We start from the raw sequence: 18,405 nt of genomic DNA, 5'->3' as shown, positions 1-18,405 counted from the left end.
ATGCCTATTTTTAATCATCAGAATGATATATATTTTTTTTGCATTACAACATTATTATTATTTTCTTTTTCTCCCCTTATTTTCCTCCCAATTTGGAATGCCCAATTCCCAATGTGCTCAAGGTCCTCGTGGTGGCGTAGCGACTCACCTCAGGTGGCGGAGGACAAATCTCAGTTGCCTCCGTGTCCGAGACAGTCAATCCGCACATCTTATCACGTGACTTGTTGAGCGCGTTACCGCGGAGACATAGCGTGTGGAGGCTTCACGCTATTCTCCGCGGCGTCCACGCACAACTCACCACGCGCCCCACCGAGAGCGAACCACATTATAGCGACAACGAAGAGGTTATCCCACGTGACTCTACCCTCCCTAGCAACCGGGCCAATTTGGTTGCTTAGATGACCTGGATTGCAACATTATTTTAAAGACAATTAACCACATTTTCACCCAAATGCTAATTACCCGAATGGTTTACTTCTTATAAAATGTTTTAATTAATTTCATTTAAATATGCATACATTAAATGAAGTACATAAAATCCCACCATGACATATAAATACTTTTAAATTTAAATAATCTTTTTAAAATCATAATGTTTAATGCATTACAGTGATGTGAAAATGCAAAAATAATGTCACAATATATATATAAAAAAAAGTCTTAATGGTCCTAAAAAATAGGTATCAATCCCTTAAGCAAAATATAATTATTTCATATTTCACCCCAAAATCAAAAGATAGAAAAAATAAATAAAATTTTACCAAAACAATAAAATAAAAATAAAAAAATTGAAGGACCATATTTTTGTAGTGTAATATTATGACAATTAGGCACAATTTCCCTGAATTTTCATTACTGGATTTTTTTACTTGTGTGTTTTTGTAATCCCCATTATTCTCAGTTGTGAATCTCAATACTGTTAATCACTATTTTTTTAAAGAACTACATAAAAATTACTGTTATACAATAGTTTATTTATTTTATTTAAGTCAGAATACATTAGAGGATGTACAAAAAATACTCTCATCATGTAAAAAATCTTTACAATTAAAAGAATATATCTTTTTTTTTCTTAATTTTTATTAAGTAAATAATAATAATTAGTTTTACAATTTACTTAATTGTAATGAAAATAGTGTTCAAAAAAATCTGGTTCTAAAAATATGCCTTATATTTGCTCTATGCCACACAGCCAGGTCAATCAAGGTGTGGATGGAGGACCACCGGATCAAGACCCTGTCATGGCCAGCCCAATCTCCAGACCTGAACCCCATTGAAAACCTCTGGAATGCGATCAAGAGGAAGACTCCAACTCGCAACTTACAGGACTTGAAGGATCTGCTGCTAATATCTTGGTGCCAGATCCCACAGGACACCTTCAGGGGTCTTGTAGAACCCATGCCTTGGCGGGTCGGCTCAGTTTTGGCGCCACGCGGAGGACCAAGAGCATATTAGGTCATAATGTTTTGGCTCATCAGTGTATATAGAAATTCTGTCATTGTTTTTGCACCCTCATATCATTGCAAATCATATAATTTTCGGTCTTCTGTGGAACACAAGAGGAGAATGTTGATGCTGCTGTTTATTTTTTCTTGCAATGAAAGTAAAACGTGACAGATGCTAACATTTTGCCTAACATCTCCTTTTGTAAATAAAAAAGTCATATGGGTTTGGAACAAAATGAGGGTTAGTAAATAATGACAGAATTGTCATTTTTGGGTGAACTATGACTTTAAATGAAATGTTCACCAAAAATGTGCAGAAATTAGACCGAAATTGAAGTTGTTATTCACTGAAAATCTTGCCCTCTGCCATAGCTCTCTAATCTCATTTGGCATGTGCATTTCTCAAACTTAACACATCAAGCAACATCATGCCAAGTTTGATGGCATATATATATATATATATATATATATACACACACATATGTTTTTTTTTTCTGGGTTTATTTATTTATTTATTATAGGGGTGAAATATGACCCAGACAGTTTTTATGAGATTCACCCTGGTAACTTCTGTAAAATCACAGTAAACTGCAGATATATATCAAATAAAGGCCTTGCCTGTTAGTGCCCTCCAGACTGTAGTAAACAGAGTAGGTGATGTCGTCTCCATGCGTTTCGGCCGGCAGGCGCCAGGTCACCTTCATAAAGCGGGTGGAGACTAGCGAGGCCACGACGTCACGGGGGGCCGAGGGTGTGGGGCCAGTGCTGCCGCCGGAGCCTGGCATTAGATGGTCAGTAGTTGCACAGGTCAGTGAAGTGGGAGGGGGGGAAGGAAGGGCTACATCTTTGAGTGCAGATAGTGGGGTGATGTGAGTGAAAGATACAAAGGGTGGAGGGTAGGCGAAGTAATTTAGGGAGGGAGCGATAGCAAAACAAAGGAAAACAGAACAGAGGGAACACATAAAAAGAAAAACAAACAAAAAACATAACACAATGGCTATCATGATGTAGAAATCAACAGAAAATCAACAAAACGGTGGAATAATCACAAAGAAACTTGAAAAATGCAATGAAAACGGAAGAATGACAGGCGAAACAATCATCAGAGAAAAAACAGCTGAAGTGGAAAGATTGAATCACAATAAAATTATGGAAAGCTGAATGACTTGAAGCATATTTTCTACTTTTTCACACTAAAAGGGATAGTTCACCCAAAGGAAAAAAAAAAAAAAATCGGTCATTATTTACACACCCTCATGTTTTTCGAAACCAAATAACTTTCAGTTTTCCGTGGAACAGAAGAGAATGTTGATGCTGCTGTTTTTTTTTTCTTGCAATGTAAGTGAACAGTGACAGATGCTAACTTTTTGCTTAACGTCTTCTTTTGTGATGAACAGAAGAAAAAAAAGTAATATGGGTTTGGAACAACATGAGAGTGAGTAAATATTGACATCATTTTAATTTTTGGGTGAACTATCCCTTTAAATGAAATTTTCACCCCCCCCCCCCCCCCAAAAAAAAAGACAGAAATTTAAGTTGTTATTCACTGAAAATCTTGCCATCCGCCACAGCTCTCAAATCTTATTTTGCATGCACATTTACAACTTGACACATCAAGCCACATCAAGTTTGATGTCAATTAAAAACCACACGCTTTAGTTCTCGCGAGTATCGTAATCGAACACAGCCTGCCATGTTTGAACATGCATAAGTACAAATGAAATTGGAAAGCTAGGCGTATCTACATAACTTGAAATTCTTTGTCCCTCACATAAAGCTATAATGCTTCATAAGGCTTGGAATATAGCACACGAGTCGAATGGAATAAATTTAATGGTGCATTTATGGGGTTTCTAGTCTTTTTTGGACAGCCGTTGGTCACTATAGGATTTCACTGTACAGCAAACAGCATATATTCTTAAAGGAATATTCCGGGTTCTGTACAAATCGACAGCATTTGTGGCATAATGCTGATTACCACAAAAAATAATTTCGACTCGTCCTTATTTTCTTAAAAAAAAAAAAAAAAAAGTTACATTGAGGCACTTTCAATGGAAGTGAATGGGGCCAATTTTTAGAGGGTTTAATTTAATAAAACTTACAATAATTCTTCTGTTAAACCTCATGCATCATTTGAGCAGTAAAGTTGTTTAAATTTTAATTTTTACAGTCTGGTATTCTTAGGGTTTGTTGGCATAACATCGTCATGGCAGCAAAGTTGTAAAATTTGCTATAACTTTACACAGAAAAAGATAGCAAGCGATTTTATCACACTAAAATCATGTTAACATGCATATTGTTTACGTCTTGTGGGTCTACTTTTGACATAGTATTTTAATGTTTGCGGATTGGCCCCATTCACTTCCATTGCAGATGTCTCACTGTAACCCAGATTATTATTATTTTTTATTTATATAATTTGATCCGCTTTTCTCCCAATTTGGAATGCCCAATTCCCACTACTTAGTAGGTCCTCGTGGTGGCGCGGTTACTCACCTCAATCAGGGTGGCGGAGGACAAGTCTCAGTTGCCTCCGCTTCTGAGACCGTCAATCCACACATCTTATCACGTGGCTCGTTGTGCATGACATCGCGGAGACTCACAGCATGTGGAGTCTCATGCTACTCTCCACGATCCACGCACAACTTACCACGCTCCCCATTGAGAGCGAGAACCACTAATCGCGACCACGAGGAGGTTACCCCATGTGACTGTAACCTCCCTAGCAACCGGGCCAATTTGGTTGCTTAGTAGACCTGGCTGGAGTCACTCAGCACACCCTGGATTCAAACTCACGACTCCAGGGGTGGTAGTCAGCGTCAATACTTGCTGAGCTATCCAGGCCCCACAATTTTAATTTAATTGTATTTTTTTTAAAGAAAAGCAGATGCAAGTCACATTTTTTTTGTGGTAATCAATATTATGTCAACTTAACTTCTATTGAACCTGGAATATTCCTTTATAAAATTCACCTTATGTGTTCCACAACAAAGAGAAAGTCATACAGGTTTGGACTAAGTAAACGACGACAAAATGTACATTTTTGAGAGTGTTACTTTAAGAAGAACTGGGATAATTCCAAGCTGATTCAGAGAAAATTGTGGCACAGGGCCAGTCATTTTAATGACTAACATACGTCCAGGGGTCGTGGGTTTCACGATAATTCACACAGTTATGTGAAATATTTCATGCTGAGGCCTCTGTGGTTAAATCTAACTCTTGTTTTCCACCAGAAAAGTGAAACTCGAGACACAAAAAAGCACTTCCTAAAACGTGTCTTAACTGTTTACTCTTGCAGAGAGCATTAAAGTTGCACTTTTGGCAACGGAGAATCTCCGAACTTGAATTAAACAAACTGTGTTTTCGTTTGCTTCTGCCAAAATGCATATCAGTGGAATGGCTGGACATAAATCAAATATAATAAATTGCTGTACCGTGCCATTCTAATTAAATGAACTGACTGTGGTCGACAATAACGTGAGAAGGTCTAAAAAGTCTACAAAGTTATCGAGATGAAACACGGCAAGTTATCCTAATTTACATAAAAATGCGTATACTTTTAAAAATAAATAAATAAATAAATACGATTTCAAGATACTAACGTCTGCAATCAAAAGTCCGAGATTTCAATATGAACTCAAACATTTCTCATTAATTTCTTCTAAAATCAAATTGTCTGAGCTATGTGATTCACATACATTTTATAGCTCTTTTCTCTGTATATGTCAACAACTGTCATTTGTGTCTGTTTTTAATTTATTTTTATTTTTAAATATAATTTATCCTAGTGTACAAAAAGGTCTCCAAGTGTCCAAAAGCCTCTCCAAACAAATAAAACATAATAACTGTACATAGGAACTAATTACACATGCAAACACTACTATGACTAAAGGTTTGCATAGCTAAAAGGACATAATTTTAGTAATGAGATTTCACAGAATGAGTTTTATTCTGTGCCATTTGAGTCATCATTGAGTCTGTGTCATGTACTTGGCGCCATCTCCTGGTGGCCATATGTAACATTGTGCTTTGTGTGGATAATCTAATAATCTATGCATCCGATTACCTTGTGTGTGAGCTCTTTTGAAAGATAATGGCCTGATCTAAGTAACGCTATGTGATATTTTATGTTCGTGATGTTATAAGCAAAAACGTGGTATATAAGCAACACCTGTTCACATGAAACATAAATGTCAAAGACGTATACTTAGCTATTACTCAAACAGGCTGGTTGTATTCTACTCTGAGAGTTTTCCAACATTTGATCAGTCTTATGTTTTAACAGAATACAATTATATGTACAGTGCCAAATTGTTAATAAAATATCAAAACAGAACACTTCTGATTTGTCTGCGAATTTCAAAGCACTTGTTAAGTTTTGGTCATAATGCCTACATGCACTGTAAAGTAGAGCTTCTAAGCTTTCAAATGATACCTATTTTGTGTTGGTCAAGAAAAAAATTTTTTGCGAGCTTAAAGGGTTAACAAAATAAAATAAAAAAACCTAACTATTTTAAGATTTATTATTATAATTTGGTTAAACATAACACAATTCAATTTAATATTATTTTGTTATGAAATTCAAATGCGTAAAACTTAAAATTAGGCTAAAACATTTTTTTTTTTTAATGAATGAGACAATGTTGATAATTAAATGCAACATAACTCCATTAATTCTACTTAGCCATGAAAGAGCAATACAATTTTCCTCTGGGATATCCAGAGCTGGATAACCAAGTGCCCAAAAGTGGCATATAATAGCGCTGAGAAGAGAAAACCAGGATGTATTGTGTTCAAAGGTGCTCTTTGTATTGCTTAATGTCTAATTCTGAACAGACATTGGGAGAAATAGGCAGATAATGCAGAGCTGTATTAAATACATTAATAGTGGCACTCATTAACTTACAGCTTTCCCCTAAATTACAAAACCCATTAGACAGACAGCAAATTAAACATTAGTTGTAGTAATTACAGTATTCCACAAAGACGAGCCACCAGTGTTCAGCTGTCTAGCCGCAGGGAGAAAAAAAATGATCTCATTCAGCATTTATCTCAGGTACACCTTTGTGTGACACACTTTCTGTAGTCTTATCTTCTTTTCTCCGGCCTGAACAGTGTTAAACCAAAGACTTTTCACAATGAACATAAAAAAGAATCCTAAAGAATCATTTCTAAAACAAATAATGAGGACAGCATAGCCTAGATTAAATAATATTTTTCACATATTCAACAATGCATTATCACACTACTGAAACTTTACAAATCAGTGCAATGTTTTTCAAAGAAACAAAGTTGAAAGAACATTTTCAGGAATGTTATGCTAATTCGGCTTTGGCTCTAAACAATATTCTATTCACATGATGAAAACTGGTCATTCCCAAAAATGGAGCTTTCTAACAGGAACACTCAGTGTCTGTCTGAACGTGAATGCAGTTGTTTGGTGTACAGTGGTCATAAGCAGAAGATGAATAACTATTCCATTCAAAGCAGAGAGCAGAAGCTGGTTGTCTTTGAAACAGATGGTGACTGTGCCTCATTAATGGCACACACTGAAACTAAGCAAAAAGGTCACAGAACAAATAAAAAAATAAAAAATACTGAAAGCAAGCCTTTGGTGGAAAAATAGCATTATAAAGAAAAATGAAAATTCTCTCATCATTTACTCATCCTCATGCCATCCCAGATGTGTATGACTATCTTTCTTCTGCTGAACACAAATGAAGATTTTAAGAAGAATATCTCAGCTCTGTAGATCCACACAATGGAAGTGAATGGTGACCAGAAATCTGAAGCTCCAAAAAGCACATACAGGCAGAAGAAATGGATTAAATCACTGAAGTCATACAGATTACTTTTATGCTGCTTTTATGTGCTTTTTGGAGCTTCAGATTTCTGGTCACCATTCACTTCCATTGTGTGGATCTACAGAGTAAATCAATCCCTTTTAGACTACTGCGCAACCATTTTTTTCTTCTGTATAAAAAAATTAAAAAAAGGTTATTATTGTTAATGAAAAGTATTACAAAGAACAAAATTGGCAGAAAATAAAAACAAGCATTTGCAAAAAATTTTAATTAAACAAACTATTAATATGCATTAAAATGTGAATGAAAATGCAATTAAAGGGAAATATACTTTTTAATATCTGTGTAAAAAAAAAGAAAAAAAAAAGTTGTATTTGTTCATATTTTTTAACTACACTAGTTAACATGAACTAACAATAAAAAATACTTGCTCCTTTTTTTCTTTTTTTTAATTACATTTTTTACTTGGTAGTTGTGTCTTACAATGTTAGAGTGTTTCCTGTCTTGTAATTTAATTGTGCAATTAAAATAAATAATTCTATTTTCATACATTAAAATGAACCAAGATTAATAAATGCATTTACTAATGTTAACAAATATAATCTTATTGTTCAGGGTTACCACAAAAATGTGTGAAATTTTCTAAACGATTTTAACCCTGGCTGTAAACGTACTGTGTGCTTAAATACTCAGCATATTGCAATTTGTCAAATTTGCAAGGTCGTTCATAATTTTTAAACAAAAAATGGTTGCTCAAAAAATGATTTTATATGTAGGTCACCAAGAATCACTACCTAATATCCTAAATGCGTAATTGTACAGCATGAAGACATGGAACAAGGTAATGGAGGAAAAATTGCCTCATTCACAAGCATGTACTTGTGCTGTTGCTGTCTAAGAGAGGGAGCATAGTGCACTGCTAATGACCACTTAGAAAGCTCCGGCTTTCATCTTATAGACACGGGTGAGGGACTGAAATGGCCACAGACATACTGTACTTCTCCACACATAAAGAACATCTAGGCTTAATCTTTCGGCAGTAAAGCTCATACCCCCCTGCTATTGATCTGTGTAGAACATGCTATTATTATCTTGAGGGGTCTTGAAGGGGTTGGAGACATTGTCATACTGTAAAAATGGGGTTATTTCATTCTCTGTAAAGTCCATGTCACCTGTGCTTGTGATAACATCAGACCGGCTTCACTGTGACAGCGGCTGATATTTGGAGCTGCTCTTGATATATAGGCACAGGCTAAAAGCCCATAAGAGTGCTTAGTGTTTTGAAGAGGAGAAATGGGCAGCTCCATTACATATCTCTACATCTTTTTCTCTTTCTATATGTTTTCTAAAGCGGTCTGCTGTTGAGTGTCTCACTGAAAGCTTCAGATGCTACATTTCTCTATCTCAGCTACTTTCTTCTTAGCAGAAGATTTCACATTCATAAAGGGATAGTTCACCCAAAAATGGTAACGTCTCATAATTTACTCACCCCCTAATTCCATATCAAAATCTTTCCTCTGCGGAAAACAAATACAAATATTTTGAAGGATGTATGAGACTGTGGATGTCAAGATTTATAGTGAATAAGTACTTACATTTTGGTCTGTGTTTCACCCACAGCAATCGTATCTCTTCAGAAGACGTGGATTAAACCACTAGACTCTTATGGATTACTTTTAAGCTGCCTTTATGTCCTTTTATGAGCTTGAAAATTTGGACCTCATTCATTTACATTGCAAGGACAAAAACACACCATACTCTACATTCTTCAGAATATCTTGGTTTGTGTTCCGCAGAAGAAACAAAGTCATACAGGTTTGATACGGCATCAGGGTGAGTAAATAATGACAGAATTATCATTGATCTATTCCTTTTATGGGGACAAATTTAAACTATTAGTTTACTTACAATGTTAGTCAAGGTTCTAACACCAAAACGGCCATAATTTAGCTTTATATGACCATTTTCCACTGTCAGAATGTTAGTCTCAGTCACCATCTGCTTTTATTGTTTGGCGAAAAAAGGTGCAATGAAAGACTAACATTCAGCCTAACATCTCCTTTCATGTTCCACAGAGGAAAAAGTCATACGGGTTTGGAACAACATAATATAGGTGAATAAATGATGACAGAATTTACATTTTTGGGTGAAATATCCCTTTAATATATTTGCCTTATGACATCAGAAATCGAATAATTTTAAAGCAAAACATTTTTGTAGCTTAGTTGCAATAAACGGTCTTTTTGGTCTGGGTGTGTTACAGTATATTTTTTTTCGTGATATGGCCGCTTTAAATAATCTTCACGTTTCCCTGACAAAAGGATCTTTCTTTTGTAGTTGGAAATAAAGAAGAATCAAAACAAATGTTTCTATTATATTTAAGATAGCAGGTGCAGGCCATATGACAGTCTTGGTTATTTTCGTTATAAGAGATATGGCTGGCCTGCAGCAATTCTGCATTCGATTTGAAGCGTTCACCACTGCAGCGGTGACAGCAGTCTATCGCTTCAAAGTAAACCTCATGAATATTAGAGAATAATGGATTAAAGGGCATCAACACCCCTGTTGAGATTAAACAGGTCTCTCACATGATGGAGAGCAGCTCAACATCTCTCGAGACATCTTGCATCTATAGTCCTAGAGATGAAAGAGGGAGCAGCAGGCCAGTTCCAGGGGGAGGAACGGGCACCTAGACATAACCCATCTCCCAACACGAGAGTAGAGGATTATGAATCGCAACATGAGGCTGGCAGGGGACATCCTCCATGTTTGCCGAAAAGGCACAGACCCATCTGTCTACACCCCACCCACTCCACCCAGTTATACGGGCCCTCTGGGTCAGCAAGCACAGGCCCCGTTCACTCCTCCACCTGCTAAACCTCTGTATGTCTCATATTCCTCAGTCGATGTCAGCATGAAACAACACGCCTCTTCATATGCAGCCGCAAGTCAGTGGTCAGCGGCTCTCTGCTCTTTCGGGCCAGTTCATATGGAACAAAAGTACTTAAAAAGAGCTTAGCAACTGCTGCACTTGTGAACTACAAAACTGTCTAAAGGCACCCGTCATCTGTGTAGCATCTTTGGATGAATCTCACGAAAAACATGTCCAGGTCAAGAAATTGTGTTCATTAAGATTTTTTTTTGGATTGTGACATTATTTTATATGGCTGCGTATTGACACAGATTTCCAGATTCAGTTCGATTCCGATCCACAAGCTATCGATTCTATTCGATTCCACTTTCTATTCAATTCGATTCTGATTCATTTGGGTATTGTTCAGATAAAATGTCCATTTGCTTGCATATTAAAAGAAATTCACTTTCAGCTAATGCTGTTATAATTATGCAGGGGGCTTGGTACATTACGAAACATTTTCATAATTTTGGTAACATTTTAGCTATCAATAAATATGATGTCTTGAAATTGCATTTACTATACTGCATATAGGGTTGAGTATTGAGACAGATGTCCTGATTCGTTTCGATTATGATTTTCAAGCTCTCGTTTCGATTAGATTCCAATTAATTTGGATATATTTCACTTATAATGTCCATTTTGCTTACGTATAAAATGAATTATTTCTCAGCTAATGCTGTTAATTAAACTTGTACATTATGAAAATACAGGTGCATCTCAATAAATTAGAATGTCGTGGAAAAGTTCATTTATTTCAGTAATTCAACTCAAATTGTGAAACTCGTGTATTAAATAAATTCAATGCACACAGACTGAAGTAGTTTAAGTCTTTGGTTCTTTTAATTGTGATGATTTTGGCTCACATTTAACAAAAACCCACCAATTCACTATCTCAACAAATTAGAATACATCATAAGACCAATAAAAAAAACATTTTTAGTGAATTGTTGGCCTTCTGGAAAGTATGTTCATTTACTGTATATGTACTCAATACTTGGTAGGGGCTCCTTTTGCTTTAATTACTGCCTCAATTCGGTGTGGCATGGAGGTGATCAGTTTGTGGCACTGCTGAGGTGGTATGGAAGCCCAGGTTTCTTTGACAGTGGCCTTCAGCTCATCTGCATTTTTTAGTCTCTTGTTTCTCATTTTCCTCTTGACAATACCCCATAGATTCTCTGTGGGGTTCAGGTCTGGTGAGTTTGCTGGCCAGTCAAGCACACCAACACCATGGTCATTTAACCAACTTTTGGTGCTTTTGGCAGTGTGGGCAGGTGCCAAATCCTGCTGGAAAATGAAATCAGCATCTTTAAAAAGCTGGTCAGCAGAAGGAAGCATTAAGAGCTCCAAAATTTCTTGGTAAACGGGTACAGTGACTTTGATTTTCAAAAACACAATGGACCAACACCAGCAGATGACATTGCACCCCAAATCATCACAGACTGTGGAAACTTAACACTGGACTTCAAGCAACTTGGGCTATGAGCTTCTCCACCCTTCCTCCAGACTCTAGGACCTTGGTTTCCAAATGAAATACAAAACTTGCTCTCATCTGAAAAGAGGACTTTGGACCACTGGGCAACAGTCCAGTTCTTCTTCTCCTTAGCCCAGGTAAGATGCCTCTGATGTTGTCTGTGGTTCAGGAGTGGCTTAAAAAGAGGAATACGACAACTGTAGCCAAATTCCTTGACACGTCTATGTGTGGTGGCTCTTGATGCCTTGACCCCAGCCTCAGTCCATTCCTTGTGAAGTTCACCCAAATTCTTGAATCGATTTTGCTTGACAATCCTCATAAGGCTGCGGTTCTCTCGGTTGGTTGTGCATCTTTTTCTTCCACACTTTTTCCTTCCACTCAACTTTCTGTTAACATGTTTGGATACAGCACTCTGTGAACAGCCAGCTTCTTTGGCAATGAATGTTTGTGGCTAACCCTCCTTGTGAAAGGTGTCAATGATTGTCTTCTAGAAAACTGTCAGATCAGCAGTCTTCCCCATGATTGTGTAGCCTAGTGAACCAAACTGAGAGACCATTTTGAAGGCTCAGGAAACCTTTGCAGGTGTTTTGAGTTGATTATCTGATTGGCATGTCACCATATTCTAACTTTTTGAGATAGTGAATTGGTGGGTTTTTGTTAAATGTGAGCCAAAATCATCACAATTAAAAGAACCAAAGACTTAAACTACTTCAGTCTGTGTGCACTGAATTTATTTAATACACGAGTTTCACAATTTGAGTTGAATTACTGAAATAAATGAACTTTTCTACGACATTCTTATTTATTGAGATGCACCTGTATTAACTATTAATTCTGCTTTTTAAAAAGGTCCAAATTCCATGTATTACATTAATAAATATGATGACTTGAAATTGCATAAATTATATGGCATATGTAGATATTTTTGTAGACATGTTTGTTGCCTCTTTAAGAGTAGCAGCAGTTCAGCGAGCATCTGACAGAAGTGCTTTGGTTGAGTGCACTTTAACGAGAGTGGAGTCACATGACTTCTTTCCTGCATCCGTGCTATGCGTGATTAGAATTGAATGTTTCTATTTTTGTTGTTTTTGATCAACAACTGACTGTAAAGAACAGAAAGGGTATTAAAAGAGACGTTATTCAATGACAAATGGATTGCGTGGATCTCATCTTCGGACACACATTACACGGTACGAGTCGCAGTGAAAGGATCTCGTTGCTGAACTTCTTCCCCACTGTACTACTCAATCACTGGTGAGTGAAATCTGAAAATATACCAGCCATAGCTAATAACAGACATTTTTAGGTGCATATTGCAATCTTTGGTTGCATATGCAAGTGGTTTACTTGGATTGTAGAGGGTTACACAAAGAGTAAAAGATCTATCGATCCATTATTCTCAATTGATTCTCGTTACTGTAATATAGCCATTTTTTCACAGTATTTATGTATCATATTAAATATAATTTCACAGTATTGAAAAGAGATTTGATTGTATTATGTTAATGAGAATATGGAGGGGAAATGTGCTTAACTGTCATGACATAATGACACAATACCAAAGAAATCTAATTTTAATTAAATATATATCATTTTAATATTTTTCACAATGCAAACAATCTTAATAATCCTGAAAATAGAACTCATTTTTAGTAAGCAAAATATCAAATCTTATTTCTTTTGATTTTGGGGTGAAATATGACCTAGACGACAGCTGGGATAGGCTCCAGCACTACCCGTGACCCTACATAGGACAATATGCAACAGAAGATGGATGGATGGATTAATACGACCCAGACGTGTTCTTGATAAGTTTGTGTGATTCACCCCTTTAGTATGTACACCAGAAATCTGCTAAATTATTTATTTTCTGTCATGCCCATTTGTCTTGCCCAGTCACAGTCCCAACCAGTGGTGTAGCCAGAAACAAGACTCTGGGTGTGTGAAGGGAAAACTGGGTGTGCAAGTACTAAAGCACAATAAAGTGATTGTTAACAACCACTTCATCAGTTTCTTTTTGGCTATAATTCTTTTTTACAGTAGTGATTTGAAGTTCACAATAGAGTCTGACCAACAGAAGATGAATTTTTTGGATGTTTATGTGGTTAGAGGCCAAAGTGGACTAATGACTAGTCTATATTCTATTCTGCATGGGACTTCTTATCATCCTGTCCCTCTAAAACAGTCACTTCCTATCTCTCAGTTCAATCGAATTCGAAAGATCTGATCAGATTATCGGATCAGATTTTGTCTAGGTATTTTATACTTTATATTGTTGCTATTTTTTAGAAATAATTGCAAAAAAGTGTATAAATCTAGTAAAATGGTGTTTAAGGTGTTTTTGCCTCACTTGTGTAAATATGTACAATTAGTTTTTTGCTTGTGTGATTTTTGCTCTTGTTTTAAATGCATGTAAATGTGGATTTATATTATATGTATGGTTGTATATACATTAAATTTCGTCTTCTCTTTGATATGGCCATGTGATGCTGTCATGTGATACTATCATGTTATTTCTTGATTGATGCACACACAGGTATATATGAGTGTGTTTGTAAGTGTCATATAAGTCTGATGAAGAGTATGCAGCTCGAAGCGTCACATTTGCTTTTTCTGTGGTGAGCTCATTAAATTTATTTGGGAGCAACAGTGTGCTGACTTTGTTGTGAGTTTTTAACGTATCATCACTGAACCAATAATTGAAATATAGATCAAACTTGTCATCTATACATCCAGATAAGTCTGATCTTTAAACCAAGCAGGGTAGCAGAATTAACAACTAAATGGTGTATAACATGTTAAGGACAAATTGACTGATGATCCTGAGTAAAGGGGAGGTATAGTATAGCCTACCTTTTCAAGTGTATTCTCCAAACATTACACAATGCGCATAATATATCGTAATTGGGAAGGGAAAGAAAAGAACAACAATTAACTTATTTTGCGTATATATGGATGTGCACAATTACGAATAATGAGGCAGAAATCCAAAATCGGTAGCATAAACGTTCTTAATTTAAAGTGCGTGCTTGTTTCCTCAGTCATGTGCCCAGCGTCTGTTGCATTGTTTATTAAATTCCGTAATCAATGCACTGAAGTTTCAGCATTATATGAACACATTTTACACAAAAACCCGTCATTTCATTTGGGTGTGCAAGCTTACGTTTTGGGTGGCATTTGCACACCACTGGTCCCAACACCATTATTATGCTGGTTGAGAAGCTTCCAAATCTAAAACACAACATATGCTTGTCTTTACAACAGGGTTATTGAAAAGACACCCTTTGTGACTAAACCATTCAGGTGAAATCAACTCTCTTGATTCAAGGTTCTTGATTTTAAACAGAATATTTCCTTTTCACTTTAGTAACAGCTATATGATTTATAATGTCAACTGACATTCATATTTCTACCACTGAATAATGACTCTTATAAACAAAGTGGAGATGTTGGAAAGCAGCTTGAGGGCTTTTTCTGTGGCCATAAATAAGTGCTGCATATTCTGCTCTGCTGTTAGCTGTGTATCAGGCCTTGTTAATGTGTCATATGAACACAGCCAGAGGGCTCAGGGGAGACATACTGTTTTATGGCTCCAGAGGCTCCTCAGCCTGAGATATAAACACAAATAAAAACCAAATCAGCATTTCAAGCTTTCGAATCCATCCAGTCCACCTTTGCTCTCAGACACACAGTGAATCTTCATCTATCATCTTTCTCCACTTAGAGCAGGTAGTGGTGCTGGTAGTGGTGCCCACTTACTGCCAGGGATGGGCATGTTAACCATATACTCGGAAATGACCGCAACATTTGATCATGAAAACAAAATAATGGTGTGACTTGAATTTTTTTAGCAACTTCAAAAGATTTCACAGCCATTGGAAAACATTGGAGATAGCTATACTGCCAAAATGGAGTCCTTTTTTTATTTTTTTTTGCAAATGACTATGTAGCGCTCATGACATATAAATTATGTACATTGGTGCAGTCGCAATAATCGTCCCAGTCTGAGTACTAGTTGTTGGTGCCAGACGGGCTGGTTAGTGTATTTCTGTAACTGCTGATCTCCTGGGATTTTCACACACAACAGTCTCTAGAATTTACTCTGAATGGTGCCAAAAACAAAAAACATCCAGTGAGCGGCATCTCTGCAGATGGAAACGCCTTGTTGATGAGAGAGGTCAACAGAGAATGGCCAGACTGGTTTGAACTGACAAAGTCTACGGTAACTCAGATAACAGCTCTGTACAATTGTGGTGAGAAGAATATAATCTCAGAATGCTATTCTGAGACGTGGGTTGCCACTGTTTTGGCGGCACGAGGGGGACCTACACAAAATTAGGCAGGTGGTTTTATTGTTGTGGCTGATTGGTGTATGTATCTGGGTGTAAATAAGGTAGTTTCAAAAATCTTGTCACCTGTACCCGAGTCAAATTTTGTGTTGATATAACAAAGCGATCAAAAGTTACAGGATTAAAAACATAATGTTTGAAAGTGTTAAACAAATTAAACATAATAATTGTACATAAGAACTAATTACACATGCAAAAACAACAATGACTAAAGATATGCTCCCTCTCCAAAGCATGCAAGCATGAATAATGAGATCTCATTCAGTGCCATTCAGTTTCATTCATTTGAGCCATCGAGTCTGTGTCATGTACTTAGCGCCATCTCCTGGTGGCCATATGTTATTAGAGTGAACAATCCTCTCTACCCATATTTGGATGACTTCCACCTCTGGTTGTAGCAATCTGAATCCTAATACAATTGGTTTAGCTTTCCATTATGCTGGACAACATACTACATAATTTCCGTTAGTCATCTGATACAGGAATGCTAACGTGTTTTTAGCCAGATTGCACATTGTGCTTCGTGTGGATTATCTAATTATCTATGCATCCTATTTTGTTGTGTGTGGGCTCTTTTAAAGATAATCACCTCCTCTAAGTAATGGTATGTGATATTTTATGTTCCGTTTATTTTTATTTATATAAGCGAAAACACGGCATATAAGCAACACCTTTTTATATGTAACATGTTTGTCAAAGACATATACTTAACTATTACTCGCTATATTTGTGGCTGAGAGTAAAACAAATAGGCGGGTTGTATTCTACTCTTTGAAAGCTTTCCAATGACATATGACACATGGCTATTTGATCAGTTTGATGTTTTTACCGATTACAATAATATGTGCAGTGCAAAATTATTTGTAAATATCAAAACGGAAAACTTCTGATTTGACTGTGTGGCCGAGCGCCATGCCGTGGAGCGTGAAGCGGGGGAAATGAGTGGGGAATGATTTCCACCTGTGCATAACACCTCTCTTGTGTTTTAGTGAGTAGTGATGGGGGCTTTTAAGGAGAAGAGACAGGGCAGTGGGGAGAGGGAGTCCAGCTGACAAGCTACGTGTGTGTTGGCCGCTGCCGTTACCGTTTACATAAACTCTGAGTTATTTGTGTTAAAAAAAGCTGTACCGTTGCGCTTCTAAGCGGACGTGTTTTCTGTTAATTAAAAGAACATTCCTGTGTTGGAATCGCCGTCTCCCACGTCCTCTTTCCTTGAACCTCAGAATCTTATTACAGATTGCAAATTTAAAATCACTTGTTTAGTTTTGGTCATAACGCCTACATGCATTGTGAAGCTTTAAAACGATACCTATTTTGTGTTGGTCAAGACTGTAGCTATACACAAGCTTAAAGGTTTAACAAAGTTTACCATGATATTTGAGGTAAAACCATAGTAATTACACAGGAAAACCCAATCTATGGTAATACAAATAATAATCACTGAGCCAAAAAGAGTTTTAGTTCTACTATAGTAACACCTTCTTAATTTGTGATACATGTACCACGTTTTTTACCTCGAGAGGAAAAAAAAAAGTTTACTGTATACCATACTATAATACCATAAATTTTGTTTGTGCGACTTAGGAGGTCACACTAAATATTATAGCCTATGTCCTGTTTTTTTTTTACAATTATTTTATATTATGTTTAACATTTTTATAACCCTGTTACAGACATTGAGGCATGTCTGAATACAGTTTAAACCCTGTGTTTTCTGATTTTGTTATATCCTAGCAACAAAATAAAAAAATAAACATGCCAATTTATATAAGAATATTAATAAACCCCAAGTTTTAAGGTTCTAATAAACAAAACAAAAATACACCAGAGTGGCTAAATGGGTTGAAAGTAACAGGATTGCGGGTTTAGCATAAATTAAAGTATCATTCAGAAGGGGCTAGCTAGTTGGGGATCATGTGTTGGTTTGAAATTAACAAATTTGGTTGGTTTGGTGACTTTGGTGACAGGTATGAATGCTTGAGCTTGACAATTGCAGTTTACATAAACCTTTTCATTCAACATTTTAATGTGTTTTAGTTTTGAATGTGATTTAGTACCATGCCAGCATCCATGCTATTTTCATGCTGACAAACAAGTTAAAATATAATAAAAGGTACATCGATTAAAACCCTATAAGGATTTTAAAATCTATTTTTTGTCATAAAACTGATACATTGTACATAATATCAATGAAATACATAAAACATTGATATTTACAATGTGTATAAAAATGTGTTAACACACATCTGATGCGTTTAAAACTAGCTACTTTTCATGCTTTGTTAATTCAGAAATTACTTTTTAATAGTTCTCTCTCCAAACAAAATCATATTTGTGCCTTAATTGCTTTAAAAACATTAATGGCACAACAATTTGTACCCTGTTCATGAAAAGTGCCATCTGCTGAAATAGTCTGCTG

General features: G+C 36.3%; 1 protein-coding gene across 12 annotated transcripts in view; it reads right to left on the bottom strand.

Annotated features, from left to right (window-relative positions):
• The window catches only part of LOC127411912 (neogenin-like), a 251,656-nt gene that overhangs the window by 51,702 nt on the left and 181,549 nt on the right, over positions 1-18,405 (bottom strand). For all 12 annotated transcript variants that reach the window (XM_051647860.1, XM_051647870.1, XM_051647809.1 and 9 more), the window contains exon 8: positions 2,064-2,223. In XM_051647860.1, coding sequence (XP_051503820.1) covers positions 2,064-2,223 — 160 coding nt within the window. The remainder of the gene's footprint in view (positions 1-2,063; positions 2,224-18,405) is intronic.

The sequence above is a fragment of the Myxocyprinus asiaticus genome, chromosome 2, assembly GCF_019703515.2.
Source record: "Myxocyprinus asiaticus isolate MX2 ecotype Aquarium Trade chromosome 2, UBuf_Myxa_2, whole genome shotgun sequence".
Taxonomy (NCBI): Eukaryota; Metazoa; Chordata; class Actinopteri; order Cypriniformes; family Catostomidae; genus Myxocyprinus; species Myxocyprinus asiaticus.
The sequence above is the reverse complement of the archived record's forward strand: the minus strand, read 5'-3'. Positions and strand labels throughout refer to the sequence as shown.